The 25099-nt window shown below is 40.6% G+C and overlaps 1 protein-coding gene across 3 annotated transcripts in view; it reads right to left on the reverse strand.

The window, feature by feature from the left end:
- TFAP2D (transcription factor AP-2 delta) overlaps positions 1 to 18008 on the reverse strand; it is a 67185-nt gene extending 49177 nt beyond the window's left edge. Inside the window, exons 1-3 of one of the 3 annotated variants that reach the window (XM_060784676.2) lie at positions 17519 to 18008; positions 13727 to 14233; positions 1274 to 1334 (exon numbers count right to left, since the gene is read on the reverse strand). In XM_060784676.2, the coding sequence (XP_060640659.1) occupies positions 1274 to 1334; positions 13727 to 14233; positions 17519 to 17557 (607 nt within the window). In that variant the 5' untranslated portion in view covers positions 17558 to 18008. Of the gene's footprint in view, positions 1 to 1273; positions 1335 to 13726; positions 14324 to 17075; positions 17137 to 17518 lie in introns of those variants that run through there. The other 2 variants (XM_060784686.2, XM_060784666.2) reach the window with 2 other exon arrangements.
- Positions 18009 to 25099: the final 7091 nt, after the last annotated feature.

The raw sequence follows: 25099 nt of genomic DNA on the forward strand, positions 1-25099 counted from the left end.
AAACTGAGGATTTTCAGCTGAATTTACTCTCAAGTAATGCATTTCGGGGTGTGTGTGTAGTAGACCACCCTGAGTGCAAACACTTGTGTTTAGCTGTTAAATACAAGACACAAAGCAAAAGGAAAGCCATTCTCTTGGACTATTCTGCCTCCAAATCTGTTGTTCTCTGTCCCTTCTAGGCTTCTGTTTCTGGAGTTTTGTTTCCCAAAAAATGTACCAAATCTCACCAAATTGAAAAAAAATGCGACTAGGAGTCGAATATTATGTACCACTATCAAAACAAAAGGTCGCAGGTTCAATTCTGGGGGAGCGGCGTGAGCTTCCGCTGTCAGCCCCAGCTTCTGCCCACCTAGCAGTTCGAAAACATGCAAATGTGAGAAGATCAATAGGTACCGCTCCGGCGGGAAGTCATGCCGGCCACATGAGCTTGGTGGTGTCTACGGACAACGCCGGCTCTTCGGCTTAGAAATTGAGATAAGCACCAACCCCCAGAGTCGGACACGACTGGACTTAATGTCAGGGGAAAACCTTTACCTTTACTAAAGATGCAGTAACACAAACCTTAAAACCCTTTCACAGGACACAAGCTTTGCTGACAGGTTTGGAGCTTTCTTACAACATTGTATTGTATGCTCAGGAACACAAACGAAACAAAACTCTCCTTGGGTTGTTGTAGGTTTTTCGGGCTATATGGCCATGTTTTAGAAGCATTCTCTCCTGACGTTTCGCCTGTATCTATGGTAAGCATCCTCCGGGGTTATGAGGTTCTCACAACCTCTGAGGATGCTTGCCATAGATGCCAGGAGAGAATGCTTCTGGAACAGAGCCGAAAACCACACAACACACTATAATAATAATAATAATAATTATTATTATTATTATTATTATTATTATATTATTATTGTTGGGTTGTTGTAGGTCTTTCGGGTTATATGGCCATGTTCTAGAAGCATTCTCTCCTGTTGTTTTGCCTCACAATCTCTGAGGATAGTCCTCACAACCTCTGAGGATGCTTGCCATAGATGCAGGCGAAACGTCAGGAGAGAATGCTTCTAGGACATGGCCCTATAGACCGAAAAACCTACAACAAGCCAATGATTCCAGCCAGGAAAGCCTTCGACAATACATAAAACTCTCCCTCATTACACAAATGGGATTCACCCCTCCTTCCGGATTTAATTATCCCACAATAAAATGTTTAATCCTGAAGGCAGAGGGAACAGGGATGTGTTGGAATAAGAAGCCCAAACGTGGCTTTTTGGAGCCTGCTTACCTCTCCTTATCACCCCTCCTTGGCCGTTCAGCATGAGTCCACATTGGGCTTCCACGGAGCCCTGGAAGAAAGAGAATAAATCCGCATTAGACACAGATGGAGAGTCGAGGGAGAGGAGCCTTCTTTGCAAAACAAACAACCCCAGTCAGGTAACAGGCCTTTAGATGGCAAGCAGGCAGGTAATATCTGGAAGCCTGTATTTAGTTCTATTGAGTCAGCTTGAATTTAGATACAAGGCTTGTGAAGAAGATGCCTGTCTTCAAAAAGTCATTTTAATGCTCCACAACCTCAGGGTCACAAGAGCGGTTGGGTTGCAGTTCCCATTATCCCCAGTCAGCATGGTGGATAATAATAATAATAATAATAATAATAATAATAATAATAATAATAATAATAATATAAAATAATAAAAATAAAAATAATAATGATGGGAGTTGTTCTTCAATAACATTTGGTGACTCAAACTGTCTTCAAAATGTCGCTTTACCTTTTCCCAACCTCAAGGCCACCAGGGTAATTGAGTTGTAGTTCGCATTATCCCCAGTCTGCATGGTGCATAATTATAAAAAAATGATGGGAGTTGTCCCTCAGTCATATCTGGAGACTCAAACTGGGCCCCCTTTCACACAACTGAATAAAATGAAACAATAATCTGCTTTGAACTGGGATATATGGCAGTGTGGACTCAGATATTCCAGTTCAAAGCAGATATTGTGGGTTAGGATAATAGAATCATAGAGTTGGAAGAGACCTCATGGGCCATCCAGTCCAACTCCCTGCCAAGAAGCAGGAAAAATTGCATTCAAAGCACCCCCGACAGATGGCAATCCAGCTTCTGTTTAAAAGCTTGCAAAGAAGGAGCCTCCACCATACTCCGGGGCAGAGAGTTCCACTGCTGAACGGCTCTCACAGTCAGGAAGTTCTTCCTCATGTTCAGATGGAATCTCCTTTCTTGTAGTTTGAAGGAGTATTCTGCCTTGGTATTCTGGGTTATATGGCTGTGTGGAAGGGCCCTAGGAAAAAACTAAAGAGCACTGGACACTAGCGGCCCTTCCACACAGTCATGTAATTCATAATATTAAGGCAGATATCCACAATATCTGCTCTGAATTGGCTTAACTGAGTCCACACTTCCATGTAATCCAATTGAATATTGTTTTCATTCAGCGGTGTGGAATGGGCCTAAGTAAAACAATGACACTATATAACATTTTTTTTAAAAAAATGTTCTGCTCCTGGCTGGAAAATATTATTTCCTGGTTTAACTGTACAGGACTTAGGGCCCTTCCACACAGCTGAATAAAATCTGCTTTGAACTGGATTATATGGCAGTGTGGACTCAGATAATTCAGCTCAAAGCAGATATTGTGAATTATTCTGCCTTGATATTCTGAGTTATATGGCTGTGTGGAAAGGCCCCTTCCTTTGGAAAATAGTTACTAACTTGTTCTATTCCTGAAACAACTTCTTTTTTTTTTGTGGCTGCCACAAACTATGTTGAATTATTTGAGACTCTAGAAGCTATTCAACGAAAAAAGGACAAAATGTGCTGTATGATGTCCCTCTCGCAAAGTTTGGGAAACTTCCCCCATGTTTTTATATGAGAGAACCAATTAGGAAATGACATTTTTAAAACCAGAAACAAAAATCGTGTGATTGAGGGCCCTTCCACACAGCCATATAATCCAGAATATCAAGGCAGAAAATCCTACAATATCTGCTTGGAACTGTGTTATCTGAGGCCACATTGCCATATATCCTAGTTCAAAGCAGATATTGTGGGATTGTCTGCCTTGGTATTTCAGGGGCACTTCCACACAGCCCTACAACCCAGAATATCAAGGCAGAAAACCCCACAATATCTGTTTGGAATTGGGTTATCTAGGAGCCCCCGGTGGCGCAATGGACTGAAGACCGACAGGGAGAGTGCTGATGAGCTCCCTCTGTCAGCTCCAGCTCCTCATGTGGGGACATGACAGAAGTCTCCTACAAGGATGGTAAAACATCAAAACATCCGGACAACGTCCTTGTACACAACCAATTCTCTCACACCAGAAGCAACTTGCAATTTCTCAAGTCGCTCCTGACATGGGGGAAAAACACTGGGTTATCTGAGCCCACACTGCCATATATCCCAATTCAAAGCAGATATTGTAAACAGCCAATTCTCTCACACCAGACGCAACTTGCAGTTTCTCAAGTCGCTCCTGACACGGGGGGGGGGGGGGGGGGGGGGACGACTGGGTTATCTTAGCTCACACAGCCATATATCCCAATTCAAAGCATATATTATGGGATTGCCTGCCTTAATATTCTGGGGGATCTTTCACACAGCCATCTAACCCAGAATATTAAGGCAGAAAATCCCACAATATCTGCTTTGAAGTGGGTTATTTGAGTCCACACTGCCATATATCCCAATTCAAAGCAGATATTGTGGGATTGCCTGCCTTGATATTCTGGGGGATCTTCCATACAGTCATGTAACCAAGAATATCAAGGCAGAAAATCCCACAATATTTGCTCTGAACTGGGTTATCCGAGTCCACACTGCCATATATCCGAATTCAAAGCATTGCCTATTGATATTCTGGGAAATCTTCCACACAACCATCTAACCCAGAACATCAAGGCGGAAAATCCCACAATATTTGTTTTGAACTGGGTTATCTGAGTCTCCACACTGCCATATATCCCAATTCAAAGCAGATATTGTAGACAGCCAATTATCTCACATCAGAAGCAACTAGCAGTTTCTCAATTCACTCCTGGCACTGGGGAAAAACCTGGATTAGCTGAGCCCACAATCATATATCCCAATTCAAAGCAGATATTGTGGGATTGCCTGCCTTGATATTCTGGGGGATCTTCCACACAGCCGTCTAACTCAGAATACAAAGGCAGAAAATCCCACGATATCTGCTTTGAAGTGGGTTACTGAGTCCACACTGCCATATATCCCAATTCAAAACAGATATTGCTTTTCTTGATATTCTGGGCGCCCTTCCACACAGCCATCTAACTCAGAATATCAAGGCGGAAAATCTCAAAATGTTTGCACAGCCATCTAATCCAGAATATCAAGGCAGAAAATCCCACTGGGTTATTTGAGTCCACACTGCCATATATCCCAATTCAAAGCAGATATTATGGGCTTGCCTACTGATATTCTGGGAGATCTTCCCCACAGCCATCTAAACCAGAATATCAAGGCAGAAAATCCCACAATATTTGCTCTGAAATGGGTTATCCGAGTCCACACTGCCATATATCCCAATTCAAAGCAGATATTGTAGGATTGCCTGCCTTGATATTCTGGAGGACCTTCCACACAGCCTTCTAACCCAGAATATCAAGGCAGAAAATCCCACTGGGTTATCTGAGTCCACACTGCCATATATCCCAATTCAAAGCAGATATTGTGGGATTTTATTCAGCTGTGTGGAAGAGGCCATTGTGTTATAGTTATGGTCCTATGTGTCCACGGATTCAGTCTTCTGAAGATACAGGCGAGACATGGCGATGCAGTATGGAAACCACCTAACACCCCAGAAACCTCCCAATATCCCCCCCCCCCCCCTTTTCCCTGCCTGTTTGTGTATTCTCCCCAGCGCCACCCTCTAAATCCTTTGGCCCGGCGTGAATGCGTTGACAGAGGCGTTTTCTTTTGACATTTTCTTTTACAAACAAACGCTGTGGTGGACATGAAAGAGGCCTGGGAGGGGGTTAACCTCCCCAACAGCCCGTGAAGCGAGTTAAGCACACGAGGAGAAAGCCCCGGCGCACAATGAGAGGCGACCAGCAAGGAGGAGAAGGCGACAAAAAGCGCCCTCAGCGACGCGGGCCGGAGCCAAAGCCCCTTTTGAGGGGAAGTGTTCTGCCTTAAAGTGATTATGAAATCAATATGGACGCAAACGGGGCGAGGGCGCATACATTAGCGCGCTGACGGGAAAAGGTGTGACAGTTTCCTTTGTTGGGCATGGCAAATCTTTTTAAGGGCCTCAAAGATGCCCACTCCGGCTCCAAGGCTCCTTGCATCTGTTCGGCTGACTTAAACAGCCTCGCAAACTGTTGGACTTTTCACTTAACAGTCTGTGCAAGGGGGAGATGGAGGATATTTACATTTGTTGCATCAGCAATGAGGCATATGTTGATGAAGGAAGGCGAGTCTGGGGGGAGAGAAAAGGCAAAGGCTTGGACTTGCAGGCTGTTCCTGTGTTGACACTTCACCCATACAAACAGCTTGGCTTTGCGCCCTTCCACACAAACACATAACCCAGAATATCAAGAATAACCCACAATATCTGCTTTGAGTTCCCAATGCCATATATCCCAGTTCAAAGCAGATACTGTAGGATTTTATTCAGTTGTGTTAGAAAGCTTGGGACTGATATTAAGAAAGCTTAGGGCCCTTCCACACAACCACATAACCCAAAATATCAAGGCAGAAATACCACAATAGCAGCTTTGAACTGGGTTATATGAGTCCACACTGCCATGTATCCCAATTCAAAGCAGATACTATGGGATTTTATTCTGCTGTGTGGAAATTTGGGACTGAAATTATGAAAGCTTAGGATCCTTCCACACAACCATATAACCCGGAACATCAAGGCGGAAATACCACAATATGTGCTTTGAACTGGGTTATCTGAGTCCACACTGCAATGTATTCCAGTTCAAAGCAGTTACTGTGGGATTTTATTCAGCTGTGTGGAAAGCTTGGGACTGAACTTAAGAAAGCTTAGGGCCCTTCCACACAACCACATAACCCAGAATATCAAGGCAGAAATACCACAGTATCTGCTTTGAACTGGGTTATCTGAGTCCCCAATGCCATATATCCCAATTCAAAGCAGATACTATGGGATTTTATTCAGCTGTGTGGAAAGGGGCCTTAGAAAGCTTGGGACTGAAATTAAGAAAGTTTAGGGCCCTTCCACACAACCACATAACCCAGAATATCAAGAATAATCCACAATATCTGCTTTGAACTGGGTTATCTGAGTCCCCAATGCCATATATCCCAGTTCAAAGCAGATACTGTGGGATTTTATTCAGCTGTGTGGAAGGGGCTTTAGAAAGCTTGGGACTGAAATTAAGAAGCTCTGTGAGTACTCAGTCCATTCCTTCCCACTTTCTAAACTTCATAATTTCTGAGCCCACACTGCCATGTATCCCAATTCAACGCAGATATTGTGGGATTGCCTGCCTTGATATTCTGAGGGACCTTCCACGCAGCCATCTGACCCAGAATATCAAGGCAGGAAAATCGCACAATATTTGCTTTGAACTGGGTTATCTGAGCCCACACTGCCATATATTCCAGTTCAAAGCAGATACTGTGGGATTTTATTCAGTTGTGTGGAGAAGGGCGGTATACAAGTATGGTAAATCTTCTATATAAATAAAAATGTAATGTTCGTTTGTGGGAGATTTGACACCAAATTTGGACATAAGACATCTATCAGGCCAACGAGTGACCATCACTCATAGAAACACTGAAAAACACACCAGAAGAGACTTAAAAAGCCACCCCCCCCAAATACATTACAACGCATGTGCAAAACCACATATATTAACATATACACATACATATACACACAAAACACATATACACAGACTGGGCCACATCAACGTGTGGCAGGGGACAGCTAGTCTAACTACATAAATAAAAATGTAATGTTTGTTTGTGGGATTAACATAACTCAAAAACCACTGGACGAATTGACACCAAATTTGGACAAAATATACCTATCAGGCCATCAAGTGACCGTCAATCATAAAACACTCAAAAACACAGCGGAAGGGACTTAAAAAGCCAAGAAACAAAAATACATTACAACACATGCGCAAAACCACAAATGTGCACAAACACATATAAACATATACACAAATGTATAGACACAAATACACACATATATACACACATAAAACAAATATACACAGACTGGGCCACAGCACCACGTGGCAGGGGGCGCCCAGTAAATAAATAAATGCTTATTATTACACTGCCTAACCCAAACATTGTTTTCTTGCTTTTAGGCCTATTCCTGGCCTTATTTGTGGCCTCGAGTCAGAAAAGTGCATTGGATAGGCCACATCAGCTCTAGTTTCTTTTATTACTACTTCTTCACACAAGAGAAGAAATCCACTTTAAATCCAGTTTCTGCCCCCTGCAGAATTCTGGGATTTGTAGTTTAGTGAGGCTGCTAAAGCCTCCTCCCTAAACTACAAACCCCAGAATTCTTCAGGAGGCAGGAACCGGATTTTAAGTGGATCCATTCTTTGATGTAATGAGGTTGTATATGGTTATCATTATTTTCTATGGAGGAACAGATGGCGACTGGTAGTTGGCATATGTTATGTTCTGTATCTCCAAAACTAGAGCGGATAGCGGGGAACTGGTGCCATTTGTTGGAATCGGAGGGTCATATATACCAAAGGCCCTTCCACACAGCCATATAACCCAGAATATCAAGTCAGAAAATCCCACAATATCTGCTTTGGACTGGAATATATGACATTGGATAGACCACATCAGGTCTAGTTTCTTTTATTACTACTTCATCACACTAGAGAATGAATCCACTTTAAATCCAGTTTCCCCCCTGCAGAATTCTGGGTTTTGTAGTTAGGGAGGAGCCTTTAACAGCCTCACTACACTACAAACTCTATGAATGAGAAACAGATCCAGGATATTCAATGGTTTAGGATGGATAACTCACTGTCCAAGGTGCATTTGGGTGCCCCAAATGTTCAACTTGTTTCTGCAGAATTCCTGCAGAAACTTGTTCCTGCAGAATTCTGGGCTTTGTAGTTTAGTGAGGCTGTTAAAGGCTCCTCTCTAAACTACAAACCCCAGAATTCTGCAGGAGGCAGAAACCGGATTTTAAGTGGATTCATTCTCTAGTGTGATGAGCTTGTATATGGTTATCATTCTTCTCTATGGGTGAGCAGATGGCGACTGGTAGTTGGCATATGTTATGTTCTGTATCTCTAAAACTAGATATACCAAGGGCCATTCCACACAGCCATATAACCCAAAATATCAAGGCAGAAAATCCCACAATATCTGCTTTGAACTGGAATATATGACAATGGATAGACCACATCAGCTCCAGTTTCTTTTATTACTACTTCATCACACTAGCGAATGAATCCACTTTAAATCCAGTTTCCCCCTGCAGAATTCTGGGTTTTGTAGTTTAGTGAGCTGTTAAAGCCTCCTACCTAAACTACAAACCTCAGAATTCTGCAGAAAATCCCACAATATCTGCTTTGAACTGGAATATATGGCAGTGTCAAATAACCCAGGGCAAAGCAAATATTGTGGCATTTTCTGCCTTGATATTCTGATTTATATGGCTGTGTGGAAGGTCCTTTGGTATATCTGACCCTCTGATTCCAACAAATGGCACCAGTTTCCTGCTATAGGCTCTAGTTTTAGAGATACAGAACATAACATATGCCAACTACCAGTCGCCATCTGCTCACCCATAGAAAATAATGATAACCATATACAACTAGAGAATGAATCCACTTTAAATCCGGTTTCTGCCTCCTGCAGAATTCTGGGGTTTGTAGTTTAGGGGGGAGGCTTTAACAGCTTCACTACACTACAAACTCCAGAATTCTGCAAGGAAGGGCCCCCAGAAACAAGGAGAACATTTGAGGCACCCAAATGCACCTTGGCCAGTGAGTTACCCATCCTCAATCATTGAATATCCTGGATCTGTTTCTCATTCATTTTGCTTGGAGAGCTTGGAGTATAACTACACAAACATAGTGAAGGAAAGCGGATGGTGAATCCCTCCTTCTTGAAATAAATACATTTTAAAAGGCAACACTATTTGATATTTTGGAAAGGGTTCTGGGCGAGGGGAAGGGAGGAGGGGAAGGGAAGGGAGGAGGGAAAGAGGAGGGGAAGCGCCTTGTTTGCTCGGATGACATCGCATAAGTGACCACTTGAATGGCACTAAGTCGAAAATTGGATAAACTATGGTGCTTTCTTGCACGGGATTTAGGCATTGTGCGGGCCTTGCAAACCTCTCTAATCCCTCCTTTTGGGGGGAAAAAAGACAAAGCTCTGTGTCCAGCATGGAAAAAAATGTACCCGCTCAAAAAAATAAGCAGCAGACGTGATTATAAAAGGGGAGGGGGGAGAGAATAGGTCTTAGAGAAGCTAAATGCTGAATGGGAGGTTGGAACATAAGGAGAAGCCTGGTTAAAAAGGCGAGGAGGGATGAGGTGGGGGGAGATATATATATATATATATTCAGAAATGGAGGAAATTACCGGGTGAATTTCAATGCAGAAAGTCAGGACTGAGGGAGATCCGCCTTAGTTTATTTTGGTCTAGATGGCATGCAAAAGGAGAGCAACAGAAGCACCTTTCCCTTGTTAAAAGCTGTGGATGTATCTACACTGCAGCTGAACTATAGTTTGGACTGCTACATGGTTAGTGTAAACCCATATCATGGGCCCACAGTGACTATATCGCCTGAGGGCTGAGAAGGGAGGTGTACAAATATAGTAAATAAATATAAATATAAATATAAATATAAATATAAATATAAATATAAATATAAATATAAATATAAATATAAATATAAATATAAATAAATATAAATATAAATATAAATATAAATATAAATATAAATATAAATATAAATATAAATATAAATCATGCAGTTTTATGTATTACATGGTGAGTGCAATATAATGCATGTTACACATATATACATGCACATATAAGGCAATATAACGCATATCACACACATAATGCACTTTGAACTGCGCTGAACTGTAAGATCTACAAGATCTGTAAGGGTCTACACTGTCTATATAATGCAGTTCAAGTTTGCATTACATGGTGAGTGCAATATAATGCATGTTACACATATATACATGCACATATAAGGCAATATAACACATATCACACACGTAGTGCACTTTGAACTGCGCTGAACTGTAAGATCTACAAGATCTGTAAGGGTCTACACTATCTATATAATGCAGTTCAAGTTTGCATTACATGATGAGTGTAATATAATGCATGTTACACATATTTTCATGCACATATAAAGTAATATAACGCATAATGCACTTTGAACTGCGCTGAACTGGAAGATCTACAAGATCTGTAAGGGTCTACACTGTCTATATAATGCAGTTCAAGTTTGCATTACATGATGAGTGTAATATAATGCATGTTACACATATATTCATGCACATATAAAGTAATGTAACGCATAATGCACTTTGAACTGTGCTGAACTGTAAGATCTACAAGATCTGTAAGCGTCTACACTGTCTATATAATGTCAAGTTTGCATTTCATGGTGAGTGTAATATAACACACATTACACACATATAATACACTTTGAACTGCACTGAACTGTATGATATGGGTCCACACTGACTATATAATGCTGTTCAAGTATGCATTATATGGTTAGTGTAAATTAATGCATGTTACACATCTATAATACACATATAAAGTGATATAGCACAGTTTGAAAAGCAAGATATGGGTCTACACTGGCTATATAATGCAGTTCAAGTTTGCATTATGTAGTGAGTGTGATATAACACATAGTGCACATATAACACATATGACCCATATAATGCAGTTTGAACTTCATTGAACTGCAAGTATTTATCAGGATAGGGTCAAGGCAGGCCTATATTCAGATTCCAAGACTGGATTGCTCATGAGTTCTCTTTCAACTCTATTATTCTTTGCTTCTATCATTCAGTTCAGACCATCATTGGGCAGTATGTAGACCAAGGCCCCAAGTACACTACCAACCGTGTGTTCTCTTCCAACCCTATTATTCTATGATTCTATAGTTCAGATTGCATCATTGGGCAGTGTGTACACTAAGGCCAATTCTACACTGCCAAATGCAGGATAGGGTCAAAGCAGACCTATATTATGATTTTATAGTTCAGGTCAGTGCATTATTGGGCAGTATACACCAAGGCCCCATTTATAGTGCCAACTGCAATATAGTCTCTTCCAACCCTATTATTCTTTGCTTCTATAGTTCAGTTCAGACTGCATCATTGGGCAGTGTGTACACTAAGGCCAATTCTACGCTGCCAACTGCATAAAATTGTTATATAGGATCAAAGCAGACCTATATTATGATTCTATAGTTCAGTTCAGACTGCATGATTTGGTAGTGTGTAGACTAAGGCCACAACTACACTGTCAACTTCAGGATAAGGTCAATGCTGGGCTGGACTGGGCTGGCCGTGTGGTGTCTCCCAACTCTATTATTCTCTGATTCTCTGATTCTCTAGTTCAGTTCAGACTGCATGATTGGGCATTGGGTAGACCAAGGCCACAACTACACTGCCAACTACAGGAAATGGTCAACACAGACCTATATTCAGACTCAATGACTGGATGGCCTGTGTGGTCTCTTCCAACTCTATTATTCTCTGATTCTATAGTTCAGTTCAGACTGCATGATTGGGTAGTATGTAGACCAAGACCACATCTACGCTGTCCACTTCAGGATATGGTCAATGGGCTGACCATGTGGTCTCTTCCATCTCTCATTATTGTCTTATTCTATAGCTCAGTTCAGACTGCATGATTGGGTAGTGTGTAGACCAAGACCACAACTACACTGACGACTGCAGGATAGGGTCAAAGCTGGGCTGGCTGTGTGGTCTCTTCCAACTCTTACTATTCTCTGATTCTCTAGTTCAGTTCAGACTGCATGATTGGGCATTGGGTAAACCAAGGCCACAACTACACTGTCAACTACAGGAAATGGTCAACACAGACATATATTCAGACTCAATGACTGGATGGCCTGTGTGGTCTCTTCCATCTCTCATTATTGTCTTATTCTATAGCTCAGTTCAGACTGCATGATTGGGTAGTGTGTAGACCAAGACCACAACTACATTGACGACTGCAGGATAGGGTTAAAACTGGGCTGACTGTGTGGTCTCTTCCAACTCTATTATTCTCTGATTCTATAGTTCAATTCAGATTGCACGATTGGGTAGTGTGTAGACCAAAGCCACAACTACACTGAGACTGCAGGATAGGGTCAAGGCTAGGCTGGCAGTATGGTCTCTTCCAACTCTTACTATTCTCTGATTCTCTAGTTCAATTCAGACTGCATGATTAGGTAGTGTGTAGACCAAGGCCACAACTACACTGACAACTGCAGGATAGGGTCAACGCTGGGCTGGCTATGTGGTCTCTTCCAACTCTTACTATTCTCTGATTCTCTAGTTCAATTCAGACTGCATGATTGGGTAGTGTGTAGACCAAGACCACAACTACATTGACGACTGCAGGATAGGGTCAACGCTGGGCTGGCAGTGTGGTCTCTTCCAACTCTATTATTCTCTGATTCTATATGTGTGGACCAAGACCACAACTACATTGACGACTGCAGGATAGGGTCGAGGCTAGGCTGGCAGTGTGGTCTCTTCCAACTCTATTATTCTCTGATTCTATAGTTCAATTCAGACTGCATGATTAGGTAGTGTGTAGACCAAGACCACAACTACACTGACAACTGCAGGATAGAGTCAACGCTGGGCTGGCAGTATGGTCTCTTCCAACTCTATTATTCTCTGATTCTATAGTTCAGTTCAGACTGCATGATTGGGTAGTATGTAGACCAAGACCACATCTACGCTGTCCACTTCAGGATATGGTCAATGGGCTGACCATGTGGTCTCTTTCATCTCTCATTATTCTCTTATTCTATAGCTCAGTTCAGACTGCATGATTGGGTAGTGTGTAGACCAAGACCACAACTACACTGAGGACTGCAGGATAGGGTCAACGCTGGGCTGGCTGGCCGTGTGGTCTCTTCCAACTCTATTATTCTGCATGATAGGGCATTGGGCAGACCAAGGCTACATCTACGCTGTCATCTTCAGGATATGGTCAATGGGTTGACCATGTGGTCTCTTCCAACTCTATTATTTTTTTAATTATGTGATTCTATAATTCAGACTGCATTATTGGACATTGGGTAGACCAAGGCCACAACTACACTGAGAACTTCTGGATAGGGTCAACGCAGACCTATATATTCAGACTCCGTGATGTGGGTCTGCATACTGCTGTCCTAGGGGTGTTACTGGACTCATCCAGTGTAGACCCTCGCTCAAAGCTCGATTGGAAAACACGGGGAGGCGTCTTCCTCGCCCATAAAAGGGAGCTGAATGCAATGAGTGGCGTGACACCGTCTGCAATCTGTGGCAGGATAGATTTGGGTCTGAAGTGAGCAGGAGAAGGGACAGAAACAAAACGGAGGGAGTTGGGGCGGGGTGGGAGTGGTGTGATAGACAGGAGGGAGCTGAAGACCGAGGCACAAGGGAAGCGGAAAGGAACCCTCTCTTCTTCTCCCTAAATATAGGTCTGTGTTTGGTGGGCAAAGGGAGACGGCGGGGCGTTGCTTAGCTTACCTGCAGCTCGTCGGCTCCGGAGGCGGCCAGTCCGAGGCTGGTGCCGGGGAGGAGGCGCTGGTCGGGGTGCATGCCATACTGGGAGCCGTGGCTCATGAGCGAGAGGTCGTGTCGGCGGTAGGCGTCGAGGCAGCCCAGCTCGCGCCGGGGCGGCGGCTCGTCGAGGCACGAGGACTTGAGGGCGCGCGCGTTGTGCAGGTTGAGGAAGTCCCCGGGCTCGCCATGGTGCAGCTGCTGGTAGTACTGCTGCGAGTGGTGGAGCGAGTTGAGCGAGTAGGCGTCCGGGGCCACGGCCGGGTGCCCGTGCTGGAACTCGTAGTGGAAGGACTGGTGGTGCAGCGGCGTGTACTGGTGCGGGTTGGCCGAGAAGTAGGGCGAGGCGAAGTCCGTGCCCGTGGCCGAGTAAGTCAGCGGGGAGGTGGACGAGTAGGCGACGGTGGAGTTGGCCACGGACTCCAGGCAGCCCAGCTGCATCAAGCGGTAGCTGTTGGAGCCGTCATGGCGGATCTGGAAGGCAGAAGCAGGGAGCAGGTCACCCGGGAGGAGCAGCCAGCGGGGCATCCGCACCAGAGGGGTGCCCACGGATCACTAAAGTCACCAAAAAGCCCCCACATACACACACGGAGAGCCCCCACCCCCACCCAACACTGCTTGAGTCTCCTTACCTACGCCTAGAAGTAAACATCATCATCATCATGTAGTTGGAACTGCATGCTATGTAACACAATACCGACGGCTTTCACGGCAGAAATGAATGGCTTGTTGTGAGTTTTTTGGGCTGTATTGCCAAATTTTACAGCCCGAAAAACTCACAGCAACTCAAGATCAATATAATTGCCTAATTGGTTCTAAAATACAATCTCGACGGCTTTCATGGCCGGGATGACTGGGTTGCTGTGAGTTTTTTGTGCTGTATTGCCATGTTTTACAGCCCGAAAAACTCACAGCAACTCAAGATCAATGTCATTGCCTAATTGGTTCTAAAACACAATCTCGACGGCTTTCATGGCCGGGATGACTGGGTTGCTGTGAGTTTTTTGTGCTGTATTGCCATGTTTTACAGCCCGAAAAACTCACAGCAACTCAAGATCAAATGTCATTGCCTAATTGGTTCTAAAACACAATCTCGACGGCTTTCATGGCCGGGATGACTGGATTGCTGTGAGTTTTTTGGGCTGGATGTCTGAGCCGTACAGCCGAAAAACCCACAGCAACCCAAGATCAATGTCATTGCCTAATTGGTTTTATCATAGAAATTTTTTTAAAAAAATATAGGGCAACGTTTATCAAACTGCCAAAGCTTTTCAAGGCATATCTTCATCCGATCTCAACTGATTCGGTATTGTTTAGGGCGGCCACAAAGTTAAGGTAGATACAATCAACCATTTCGAATCAGGAACAGACTTTTCCCCCCAATTGTGTTACATACTGCCATATAATCTAGTACAATCCGCGTTATAATGGGCGGTGAAGATGGGGCCATGGAGAGTCGGGGCTCTTTCATCAAACCACCCAATAATAATAAGAATAAAAATACTTTATTTTTAAAAATAATAATTATACTTTATTTTTAAATAATAATAATACTTTTAAATAATAAGTATTTTCAAAATAATTCTGCTTTATTATAAATAATACTACCACGACTTTATTTTAATAACAATAATAATAATTTTGTTTTAATAAAAATACTTTAAAATAATAATATAAAAACAATAAGAATACTTTATTTTAAAGTAATGCCGCTATTACTTTCTTTTAATAATAATAAATTTATTTTAACAATACTACTTCATTTTTAAAATAATAAAAAACCTTTATTTTAAAAATAATAAAAATACTTTATTTTTAAAAAATACCGCTACTACTTTATTTTAATAATAATAATTTTATTTTAATAAAATAAGACACACAACTTTATTTTTAAATAATAATACTTTTACAATAATAACTATTTTAAAATAATACTACTACTTCGTTTTTAAATACTACTACTTTATTTTATTAACAATAATATTTTTATTTTAATCATAATACTTATTTTTAAATAATAATACTTTAAAATAGCAATAACTATTTTAAAATAATACTACTACTTCATTTTTAAATAATACTGCTACTACTTTATTTTAATAATATTTTTATTTTAATAATAATACTTTATTTTTAAAATAATGATAAAAATTTTATTTTAAAAATAATAATAAGACTTTAAAATGACAATAACTATTTTAAAATTATACTACTACTTTATTTTGAAACAATACCGCTCCTGCTTTCTTTTAATCATATTTTTATTTTAATAAGAAGACTTTAATTTAAAATAATAATATTTTAAAATAGTAATAGCTATTTTAAAATAATAATACTACTCTATTTTTATATAATACCGCTCCTACTTTCTTTTAATAATATTTTTATTTTAATAAGAATACTTTATTTTTCAATAATAATATTTTAAAATAGTAATAACTATTTAAAAATAATAATACTAATTTATTTTTAAATAATACCGCTCCTACTTTCTTTTAATAATATTTTTATTTTTATAAGAATACATTATTTTTAAAATAATAATAAAAAACTTTATTTTAAAAATAAGAATACTTTATTTTTAAATAATAATAGTAATAACTATTTTAAAATAATAACACTACTTTATTTTGAAACAATACCGCTCCTACTTTCTTTTAATCATATTTTAATTTTAATAAGAATACTTTACTTTTAAAATAATAATAAAAAACTTTATTTTAAAAATAATAAAAAAACTTTATTTTAAAAATAATAAGACGACTATTTTTAAATAATACTTTAAAATAGTAATAACTATTTTAAAATAATAATAATACTCTATTTTTAAGCAATACCGCTCCTACTTTCTTTTAATAATATTTTTTTAATTTTAATAATAAGACTTTATTTTCAAAGAATAATACTTTAAAATAATAATAACTATTTTAAAATAATAATACTATTTTATTTTTATATAATACCGCTCCTACTTTCTTTTAATCATATTTTTATTTTAATAGTAATACTTTATTTTTAAAATAATAATAAAAAACTTTATTTTTAAAATAAAAAAATATTTTAAAAATAATAAAAAACTTTATTTTCAAATAATAATACTTTAAAATAGTAATAACTATTTTAAAATAATAATACTACTCTATTTTGAAACAATACCGCTCCTACTTTCTTTTAATCATATTTTTTTATTTTAATAATAATATTTTATTATTAAATATTATTTTTATAATAATAATAACACTTTATTTTTAATAATAATTATTATAATCCACGGCAAAGCCCGACCCAAGCTCTAGACGGCTTCCTGCCTGCCTACCTTCCTTGTCCGCCCCACTTGGCCCCCTTTTCCCGCCCCGAGTCGGAACCGCGGTTACGGGAACCCTCCCCTTTCCCCTCGGATGCCGTTGCCGAGAGGCTTCTCCTCCTTCTCCTCCTTCTTCTCCCCGTCGAGCAAGGCAATGGCGTCGCCCCTTTCCCGGCGACAGATGTCATAACGAATTTTCTCCCTTGCCTTCGTTGAGGTTCCTCTCTGAAGCCGGATTATAATTAAACGTAACGGTCCGAGGTGGATTAAGCACCGCAGACACACAAATAACACAAAACGGCGGAGAGGAAGGCAAGGCAACACTTCCTGGTCGAGACAAGAGACACACACCCGCCCGAAGCGCGCACCCGCATCCATCCCCATCCACACACTCACACAACACACCCTCTCTCTTTCTTTCTCTTTCTCTCTCTCTCTTTCTATCTTTTTCATACCTCCGCGTCGTGGACGAGTCCTGGAAAGGTAGTTGACATTTTGGGTTCGGCTCAAGACGAAATCCTTGCTCTCAGTTTCAAATGACCATGAGATATATAATATTATTAATAATAATATATATATTAAGAAATCCAGGCGTTGCAAGTGTTCCCCCAAATGTGAGAATAATAGGAAGGTGTTTGCAAGGCTTGGAAAGAGACCCAAAGCCTTGCCTTCCTTCTTCCTGCTTGGCTTCCTCTTCCTTCTTCCCTTCCTGCCTATAAGCCGGGCTCTCCGGCTTCTTTTTCCTCCCCTCCACGGAAAACCTGTAGGAACAATTTCCCCCTCTGCACAAAGGCAGCTCCCCGGATCCGATTTTGTACTTGCTGGGTATTTCTTTGGCTGATGTCGTAGGTCCCTTGGTAATATCGAAGTTTTGAAAATTAAGCATCAGCACTGAGAACTGGGAGGACAATAGATAGAGCAGCTTCATCCCAGGAGACAAGGAATAAATATTGTATCTTCGCCTAATAAGGAACGGGAGCTTCTTTCAACGTTTTCAGACCATTTTTTCGCCTTCCTCTCTTCTTTTCCCCGGCCCTCATGGATCTCAGGTTTTGTTTTGCCTCCCCTTTATCCAAATATATACATATATTGTTGGGAAAGGGATGAAGATCTCAGACACAAAGAGATTAATTGCAAACACCTCTTTTCAAAGGGGAGAGGGCTGGCTTTTTTGGTTTTGTTTGTCAAGTTTGGCTTTTTTTCTCGGTTCTTGTAGGTTTTTTCGGGCTATATGGCTATATTCTAGAGGCTTTTTTTGCTTTGTTTGCCAAGTTTGGCTTTTTTTCTCGGTTCTTGTAGGTTTTTTCGGACTATATGGCTATATTCTAGAGGCTTTTTTGTTTTGTTTGTCAACTTTGGCTTTTTTTTGTCGGTTTTTATAGTTTTTTTCGGTCTATATGGCTATATTATAGAGGTTTTTTTGGTTTTGTTTGCCAAGTTTGGCTTTTTTTCTCGGTTGTTGTAGGTTTTTTCGGGCTATATGGCTATATTCTAGAGGCTTTTTTTGTTTTGACAAAAGTCCTTTGTCTCACCCTGGTCATTCCACAGATATATAAACCCCTTTTCCCAGTTCCAGCAGACCTCACTACCTCTGAGGATGCTTGCCACAGATGCAGGCGAAACGTCAGGAGAAATGCCTCTAGAACATGGCCATATAGCCCAAAAAACCCCACAAGAACTTAGTGATTCCAGCCATGAAAGCCTTCGACAATAATTTTTTTTGTTTTGTTTGTCAAGTTTGGCTTTTTTTCTCGGTTGTAGGTTTTTTCGGGCTATATGGCTCACTACCTCTGAGGATGCTTGCCATAGATGCAGGCGAAACGTCAGGAGAAATGCCTCTAGAACATGGCCCTATAGCCCGAAAAAACCCACAAGAACCAAGTTTGGCTTTTTTTCTCGGTTGTTGTAGGTTTTTTCGGGCTATATTCTAGAGGCTTTTTTGTTTTGTTTGTCAAGTTTGGCTTTTTTTCTCGGTTGTTGTAGGTTTTTCGGGCTATGTGGCTCACTACCTCTGAGGATGTTTGCCATAGATGCAGGCAAAACGTCAGGAGAAATGCCTCTAGAACATGGCCCTATAGCCCAAAAAAACCCACAAGAACCAAGTTCGGCTTTTTTCTCAGGTTGTTGTAGGTTTTTTCGGGCTATATGGCTATATTCTAGAGGCTTTTTTGTTTTGTTTGTCAAGTTTGGCTTTTTTTCTTGGTTGTTGTAGTTTTTTTCGGGCTATGTGGCTATATTCTAGAGGCTTTTTTGGTTTTGTTTGTCAAGTTTGGCTTTTTCCCCGGTTGTTGTAGGTTTTTTCGGGCTATATGGCTATATTCTAGAGGCATTCTCTCCTGACGTTTCGCCTACATCCTTGGCAAGCATTGTGAAGTCTTTCCCCCCCTCTTTCTCCTTTCCCTTTAGTGAGCTTTCAAAACACCAGATAGAAATGAAGTCCACTTTTATTATGATTTTTATTGGGTTTTCGTTGAATAATTCGAGAAACCCATCCAAGTCTCTCTGTCCATCCAAGTCTCCAGCAGATAAGAGTCCTTTTTCCCACCCTGGTCATTCCACAGATATATAAACCCTTTTTCCTAGTTCCAACAGTCCTCACGAGCTCTCAGGATGCCTGCCATAGATGTGGGCGAAATGTCAGGAGAGAATGCTTCTGGAACACACAGCCTAGTAAACTCACAGCAACCCAGCCATTAAAGCCTTCGGCAACACAATGGGGTGTTTGTGTGTGTGACTTTTGCTTCTGGAACATGGCCACACAGCCCGGAAAACTCACAGCAACCCAATATATAATATATTATTATATTATTATACACTTGCCTCAAGCAGGCAAGAATTCCTTCTCCCACCCTGGACATTCCACAGATATATAAACCCAATTTTCCTAGTTTCCAACCGACCCCTCAACCTCTGAGGATGCCTGCCATAGATGTGGGCGAAACGTCAGGAGAGAATGCTTCTGGAACATGGCCATACAGCCCGGAAAACTCACCTATCTTTCTCCCGCCCTGGTCGTTCCACAGATATATAAACCCAATTTTCCTAGTTTCCAACCGACCCCACAAACTCTGAGGATGCCTGCCATACATGCAGGCGAAACGTCAGGAGAGAATGGTTCTGGAACATGGCCAGACAGCCCGGAAAACTCACAGCAACCCAATATATTATTATATTATCACAGACTTGCCTCAAGCAGACAAGAGTTCTTTCTCCCACCCTGGACATTCCACAGATATATAAACCCAATTTTCCTAGTTTCCAACAGACCTCACGACCTCTGAGGTTGCCTGCCATAGATGTGGGCGAAACGTCAGGAGAGAATGCTACTGGAACATAGTCATGCAGGCCGGAAAACTCAACTATTTCTCCCATCCTGGACGTTCCACAGAGATAAAAACCCAAATTTTCCTGCTTTCCAACAGACCCCTCAACTTCTGAGGATGCCTGTGGGCGAAACGTCAGGAGAGAATGCTTCTGGAACATGGCTAGACAGCCCGTGAAACTCACAGCAACTCAGACAAGAGTTCTTTCTCCCTCCCTGGATAATCCACAGATATATAAACCCAATTTTCCTAGTTTCCAACCGACCTCACAACTTCCGAGGATGCCTGCCATAGATGTGGGCGAAACGTCAGGAGAGAATGCCTCGGGATAATGGCAAAACAGCCCGGAAAACTCACTGCAACCCAGAGAAGAGTTCTTTCTCCCACCCTGGACTTTCCTTGTTTCCAACAGACCACTCAACCTCTGAGGATGCTTGCCATAATGCAGGCGAAACGTCAGGAGAGAATGCATCTGGAGCATGGCCATATAGCCCGGAAAACTCACCTATCTTTCTCCCACCCTGGACCTTCCACAAACATATAAACCCAATTTTCCTCGTTTACAACCGACCTCACAACCTCTGAGTATGCCTGCCATAGATGCAGACGAAACGTCAGGAGAGAATGCTTCTGAAACATACAGCCTAGTAAACTCACAGCAACCCGGCCACGAAAGCCTTCAGCGACACAATGAGGTGTTTGTGTGTGTGACTTTTGCCCATAAGGGATGCTTTACTCGATTGGCTTGATTCCTCTGATTCCCTTTCCTCAACGAAAAGACCTTCCTAAAATCAGAAGCAGGGACAGACACCAAATGCCTCTCCTCTTCCTCCTCTTCCTGCTCCTTTCCCTCACTCTCTCCTCCTCCCCCTCGGAGACAGAAGCGGATGCAACTCGCTTTTAATTGCCCTTTAATTCGCTCCGTTTTCCAACGTTTACACCGCGAAGGTGTCTTAATAAAAGAAGCCGCAGGCGAACAGCCATGTGGGCTCCTCTCTCTCTCTCTCTCTCTCTTTTCAATTTAAAGGGCCAGGTTTGGGGAGGGAGTGTTGCCTGCCTGGTAGGGATCCTGTCATCCCACCTTCTTGTCTTTCGGCAGAGGCACACGCCTCAGAATGGAGATGCGCGACGATCCCAACGTGGAGGAGGAGAAGAAGAAGAAGGGTCAGAAGAAGAAGGGTCCCTGCCTCCCCAGTCTTGAGCAGGGACTGACACACTCCTTCATTGGGAAAGAAGGGAAGGAAGGGGCGGGGGAAGAGGAGGAGGAGGAAGGAAATGAAGCTGATGTTTTGGAAACGCCGCTCAAGACTGAACTCTCTTGGCGTGCCTTCTTGGCTTTCCCTGTGGTTGGTGGTGCGGACGGTGGGGGACTTAGCCCGGGGCAAGTGCCCTCCTCTCCCCATAGGAGTCCTCATGCCCAGGCTACAGCGGAGGCCGCCGTGGAAGTGATGGGCCTGCCCTTCTTTGAAGGTCTTCGGAGGGAGGATAATAATAATAATAATAATAATAATAATAATAATAATAATAATAATAATATGGACTGTGATAATAATATAAAATAATGATAATATAACACATAATCATTAATAATAATATAAAATGATAATAAGACATAATAATATAGACGATGATAATAATATCAAATAATAATAAGTTAATAATAAGTAATCTATCTATCTATCTATCTATCTATCTATCTATATATATATAAATGCTCTGGTCATAATGGGTTCCTTAAAAACAAAAGAACCAATGGACGAAATCACACCAAATTTGGCAACAAAACGTCTCACAACACAAGGAGTGACCATCACTCAAAAAGTTATGATTTTGTCATTAGGAAGTTGTAGTTGCTGGGATTTATAGTTCATCAACAACCAAAGAGCATTCTGAACTCCACCAACGATGGAATTGAACCAAATTTGGCACACAGAACTCCCATGACCAACAGAAAATACTGGAAGGGTTTGGTGGGCATTGGCCTTGAGTTTGGGAGTTGTAGTTCACCTACATCCAGAGAGCACTGTGGACTCAGAGAATGATGGATCTGAACCAAACTCTACATGAATACTCAATATGCCCAAATGTGAACACTGGTGGAGTTTGGGGGAAATAGAATCTTGACATGTGGGAGTTGTAGTTGCTGGGATTTATAGTTCACCTACAATCACAGAGCTTTCTGAACCCCACCAATGATAGAACTGGGCCAAACCTCCCACACAGAGAACCCCATGTGGGCCACAGCAACGCGTGGCAGGGGTCAGCTAGTATATAATAATAGTAATAACACATAATAATATAGACTATGACAATATAATATAATAACACATAATAACAACACATATAATATAGAGTATGATAATACTATAAAAATAAGATAATAATAACAGATTATAATAAGTAATAATAATAACACATAATAACACATAATAATATAGACTATGACAATATAATATAATAATACATAATAACAACACATATAATATAGAGTATGAGAATAATATAAAATCATAAGATAATAATAACAGATTATAATAAGTAATAGTAATATATAATAATAACACATAATAATATAGACTATGATAATATAATATAATAACATAATAACAACACATATAATATAGAGTATGAGAATAATATAAAATCATAAGATAATAATAACAGATTATAATAAGTAATAGTAATATATAATAATAACACATAATAATATAGACTATGATAATATAATATAATAACATAATAACAACACATATAATATAGAGTATGATAATAATATAAAAATAATAAGATAATAATAACAGATTATAATAAGTAATAATAATATATAATAATAACACATAATAATATAGACTATGATAATATAATATAATAACACATAATAACAACACATACAATATAGAGTATGATACTAATATAAAAATAATAAGATAATAATAACAGATTATAATAAGTAATAATAACACATAATAATATAGACTATGACAATATAATATAATAACACATAATAACAACACATATAATATAGAGTATGATAATAATATAAAATAATAATAAGGTAATAATAACACATTATTATTATTATTATTATTATTATTATTATTAATATAGACCAGGGGTCCTCAAACTTTTTAAACAGAGGGCCAGGTCACAGTCCCTCAAACTGTTGGAGGGCCGGATTATAATTTGAAAAAAAAAACACTGCACATATCTTATCTGTAATGCAAAAAACACTTTAAAACAATACAATAATTAAAATGAAGAACAATGATAACAAATATAAACTTATTAGTATTTCAATGGGAAGTATGGACCTGCTGTTGGCTGATGAGATAGGATTGTTGTCATCCTAGTTGTTGTTGTTGTGTGCTTTCAAGTCATTTCAGATTTAGGTTGATCTTGAGTGAAGGCCGTATCCGGCCCCTGGGCCTTAGTTTGAGGAGCCCTGATATGGACTATGATAATAATATAAAATACTACTAATAACACATAATAATATAGACTATGGTAATAATATACCATAATAATATAATTATAACACACAATAATAATAATAATAATAATAATAATAATAATATATTTCTTACCCGCCTTCCCTTACAGCTTGAGGCGAAGCTTAACATCTTCTTTTCCTCAATTGAATAAATAATAATAAATAGTAATAGTAATAATAATCATATATTTATTACCCGCCTTTCCTTAAGGCTTGAGGCGAGGCACAACCTGAATGTGTAGTGGGCGTGCCCTTCTTTAGAGGCAGTAGTAGGGGAGGCCCTGCTCTTGGTCCCGCCATCTAGATCACTAAGATCTTCTGGGGAGGTCCTGCTCTCAGTTCCATTGTCTAGGCCACTAAGATCTTCTGGGGAGGCCCTGCTCTCGGACCCACCATCTAGGTCACTAAGATCTTCTGGGGAGGTCCTGCTCTCAGTCCCACCATCTAGGTCACTAAGATCTTCTGGGGAGGCCCTGCTCTCGGTCCCCCCATCTAGAACGCTAAGATCTTCTGGGGAGGCCCTGCTCTCAGTCCCCCCATCTAGAACGCTAAGATCTTCTGGGGAGGTCCTGCTCTCAGTCCCGCCTTCCTCACAGATCCGTGTAGTGGGACGAGAGACAGGGCCTTCTCAGTGGTGGCCCCTCGACTATGGAACACCCTTCCTAGGGATATAAGATTGCCCCCTCCCTCCTGACTTTTCAAAGAAAGGTTAAACCTGGCTTTTTGAGAAGGCTTTTGCTAATCCTGCATAATTACACAAAATCATGGAACGACCTGACAATGCAATTGAATAACGATTTTAACAAGGAGACGCTCACGATAATGTTTTTATGGCTTTGTATGGTTTTTATATTTTATGCTAACGTTTTTAACAGTATTTTATTATTGTTTTGCTTGTTGAGGCATCAAATGTTGCCAAATGTGAATAGCTCTGAGTCGTCTTCGGGCTGAGAAGGGCAGTATACAAATATGGTAAATAAATAAATAAATAAATAAAAGACACTGCTAGAAAAAGGAGGAGGGGGGGGGGGTCAGGAAGCCTTTCGCCCCCATCGGCTCTAGTTTTCAAGGTACAGAACATATGCCATGTACTTGTCACCATCTGCTCAACCTTAGAAACCTATGCTAACCATATCTAGGAAACTAGAGCTGATACACCAATGCAATGTTCTGAATTGGAGCCCCAAATAAGCCCAGGAAAAGGCCCGAAAACCAGGACTCGG

The sequence above is a fragment of the Anolis sagrei genome, chromosome 1 (genome assembly GCF_037176765.1).
Source record: "Anolis sagrei isolate rAnoSag1 chromosome 1, rAnoSag1.mat, whole genome shotgun sequence".
In the NCBI taxonomy this organism is placed as follows: Eukaryota; Metazoa; Chordata; class Lepidosauria; order Squamata; family Dactyloidae; genus Anolis; species Anolis sagrei.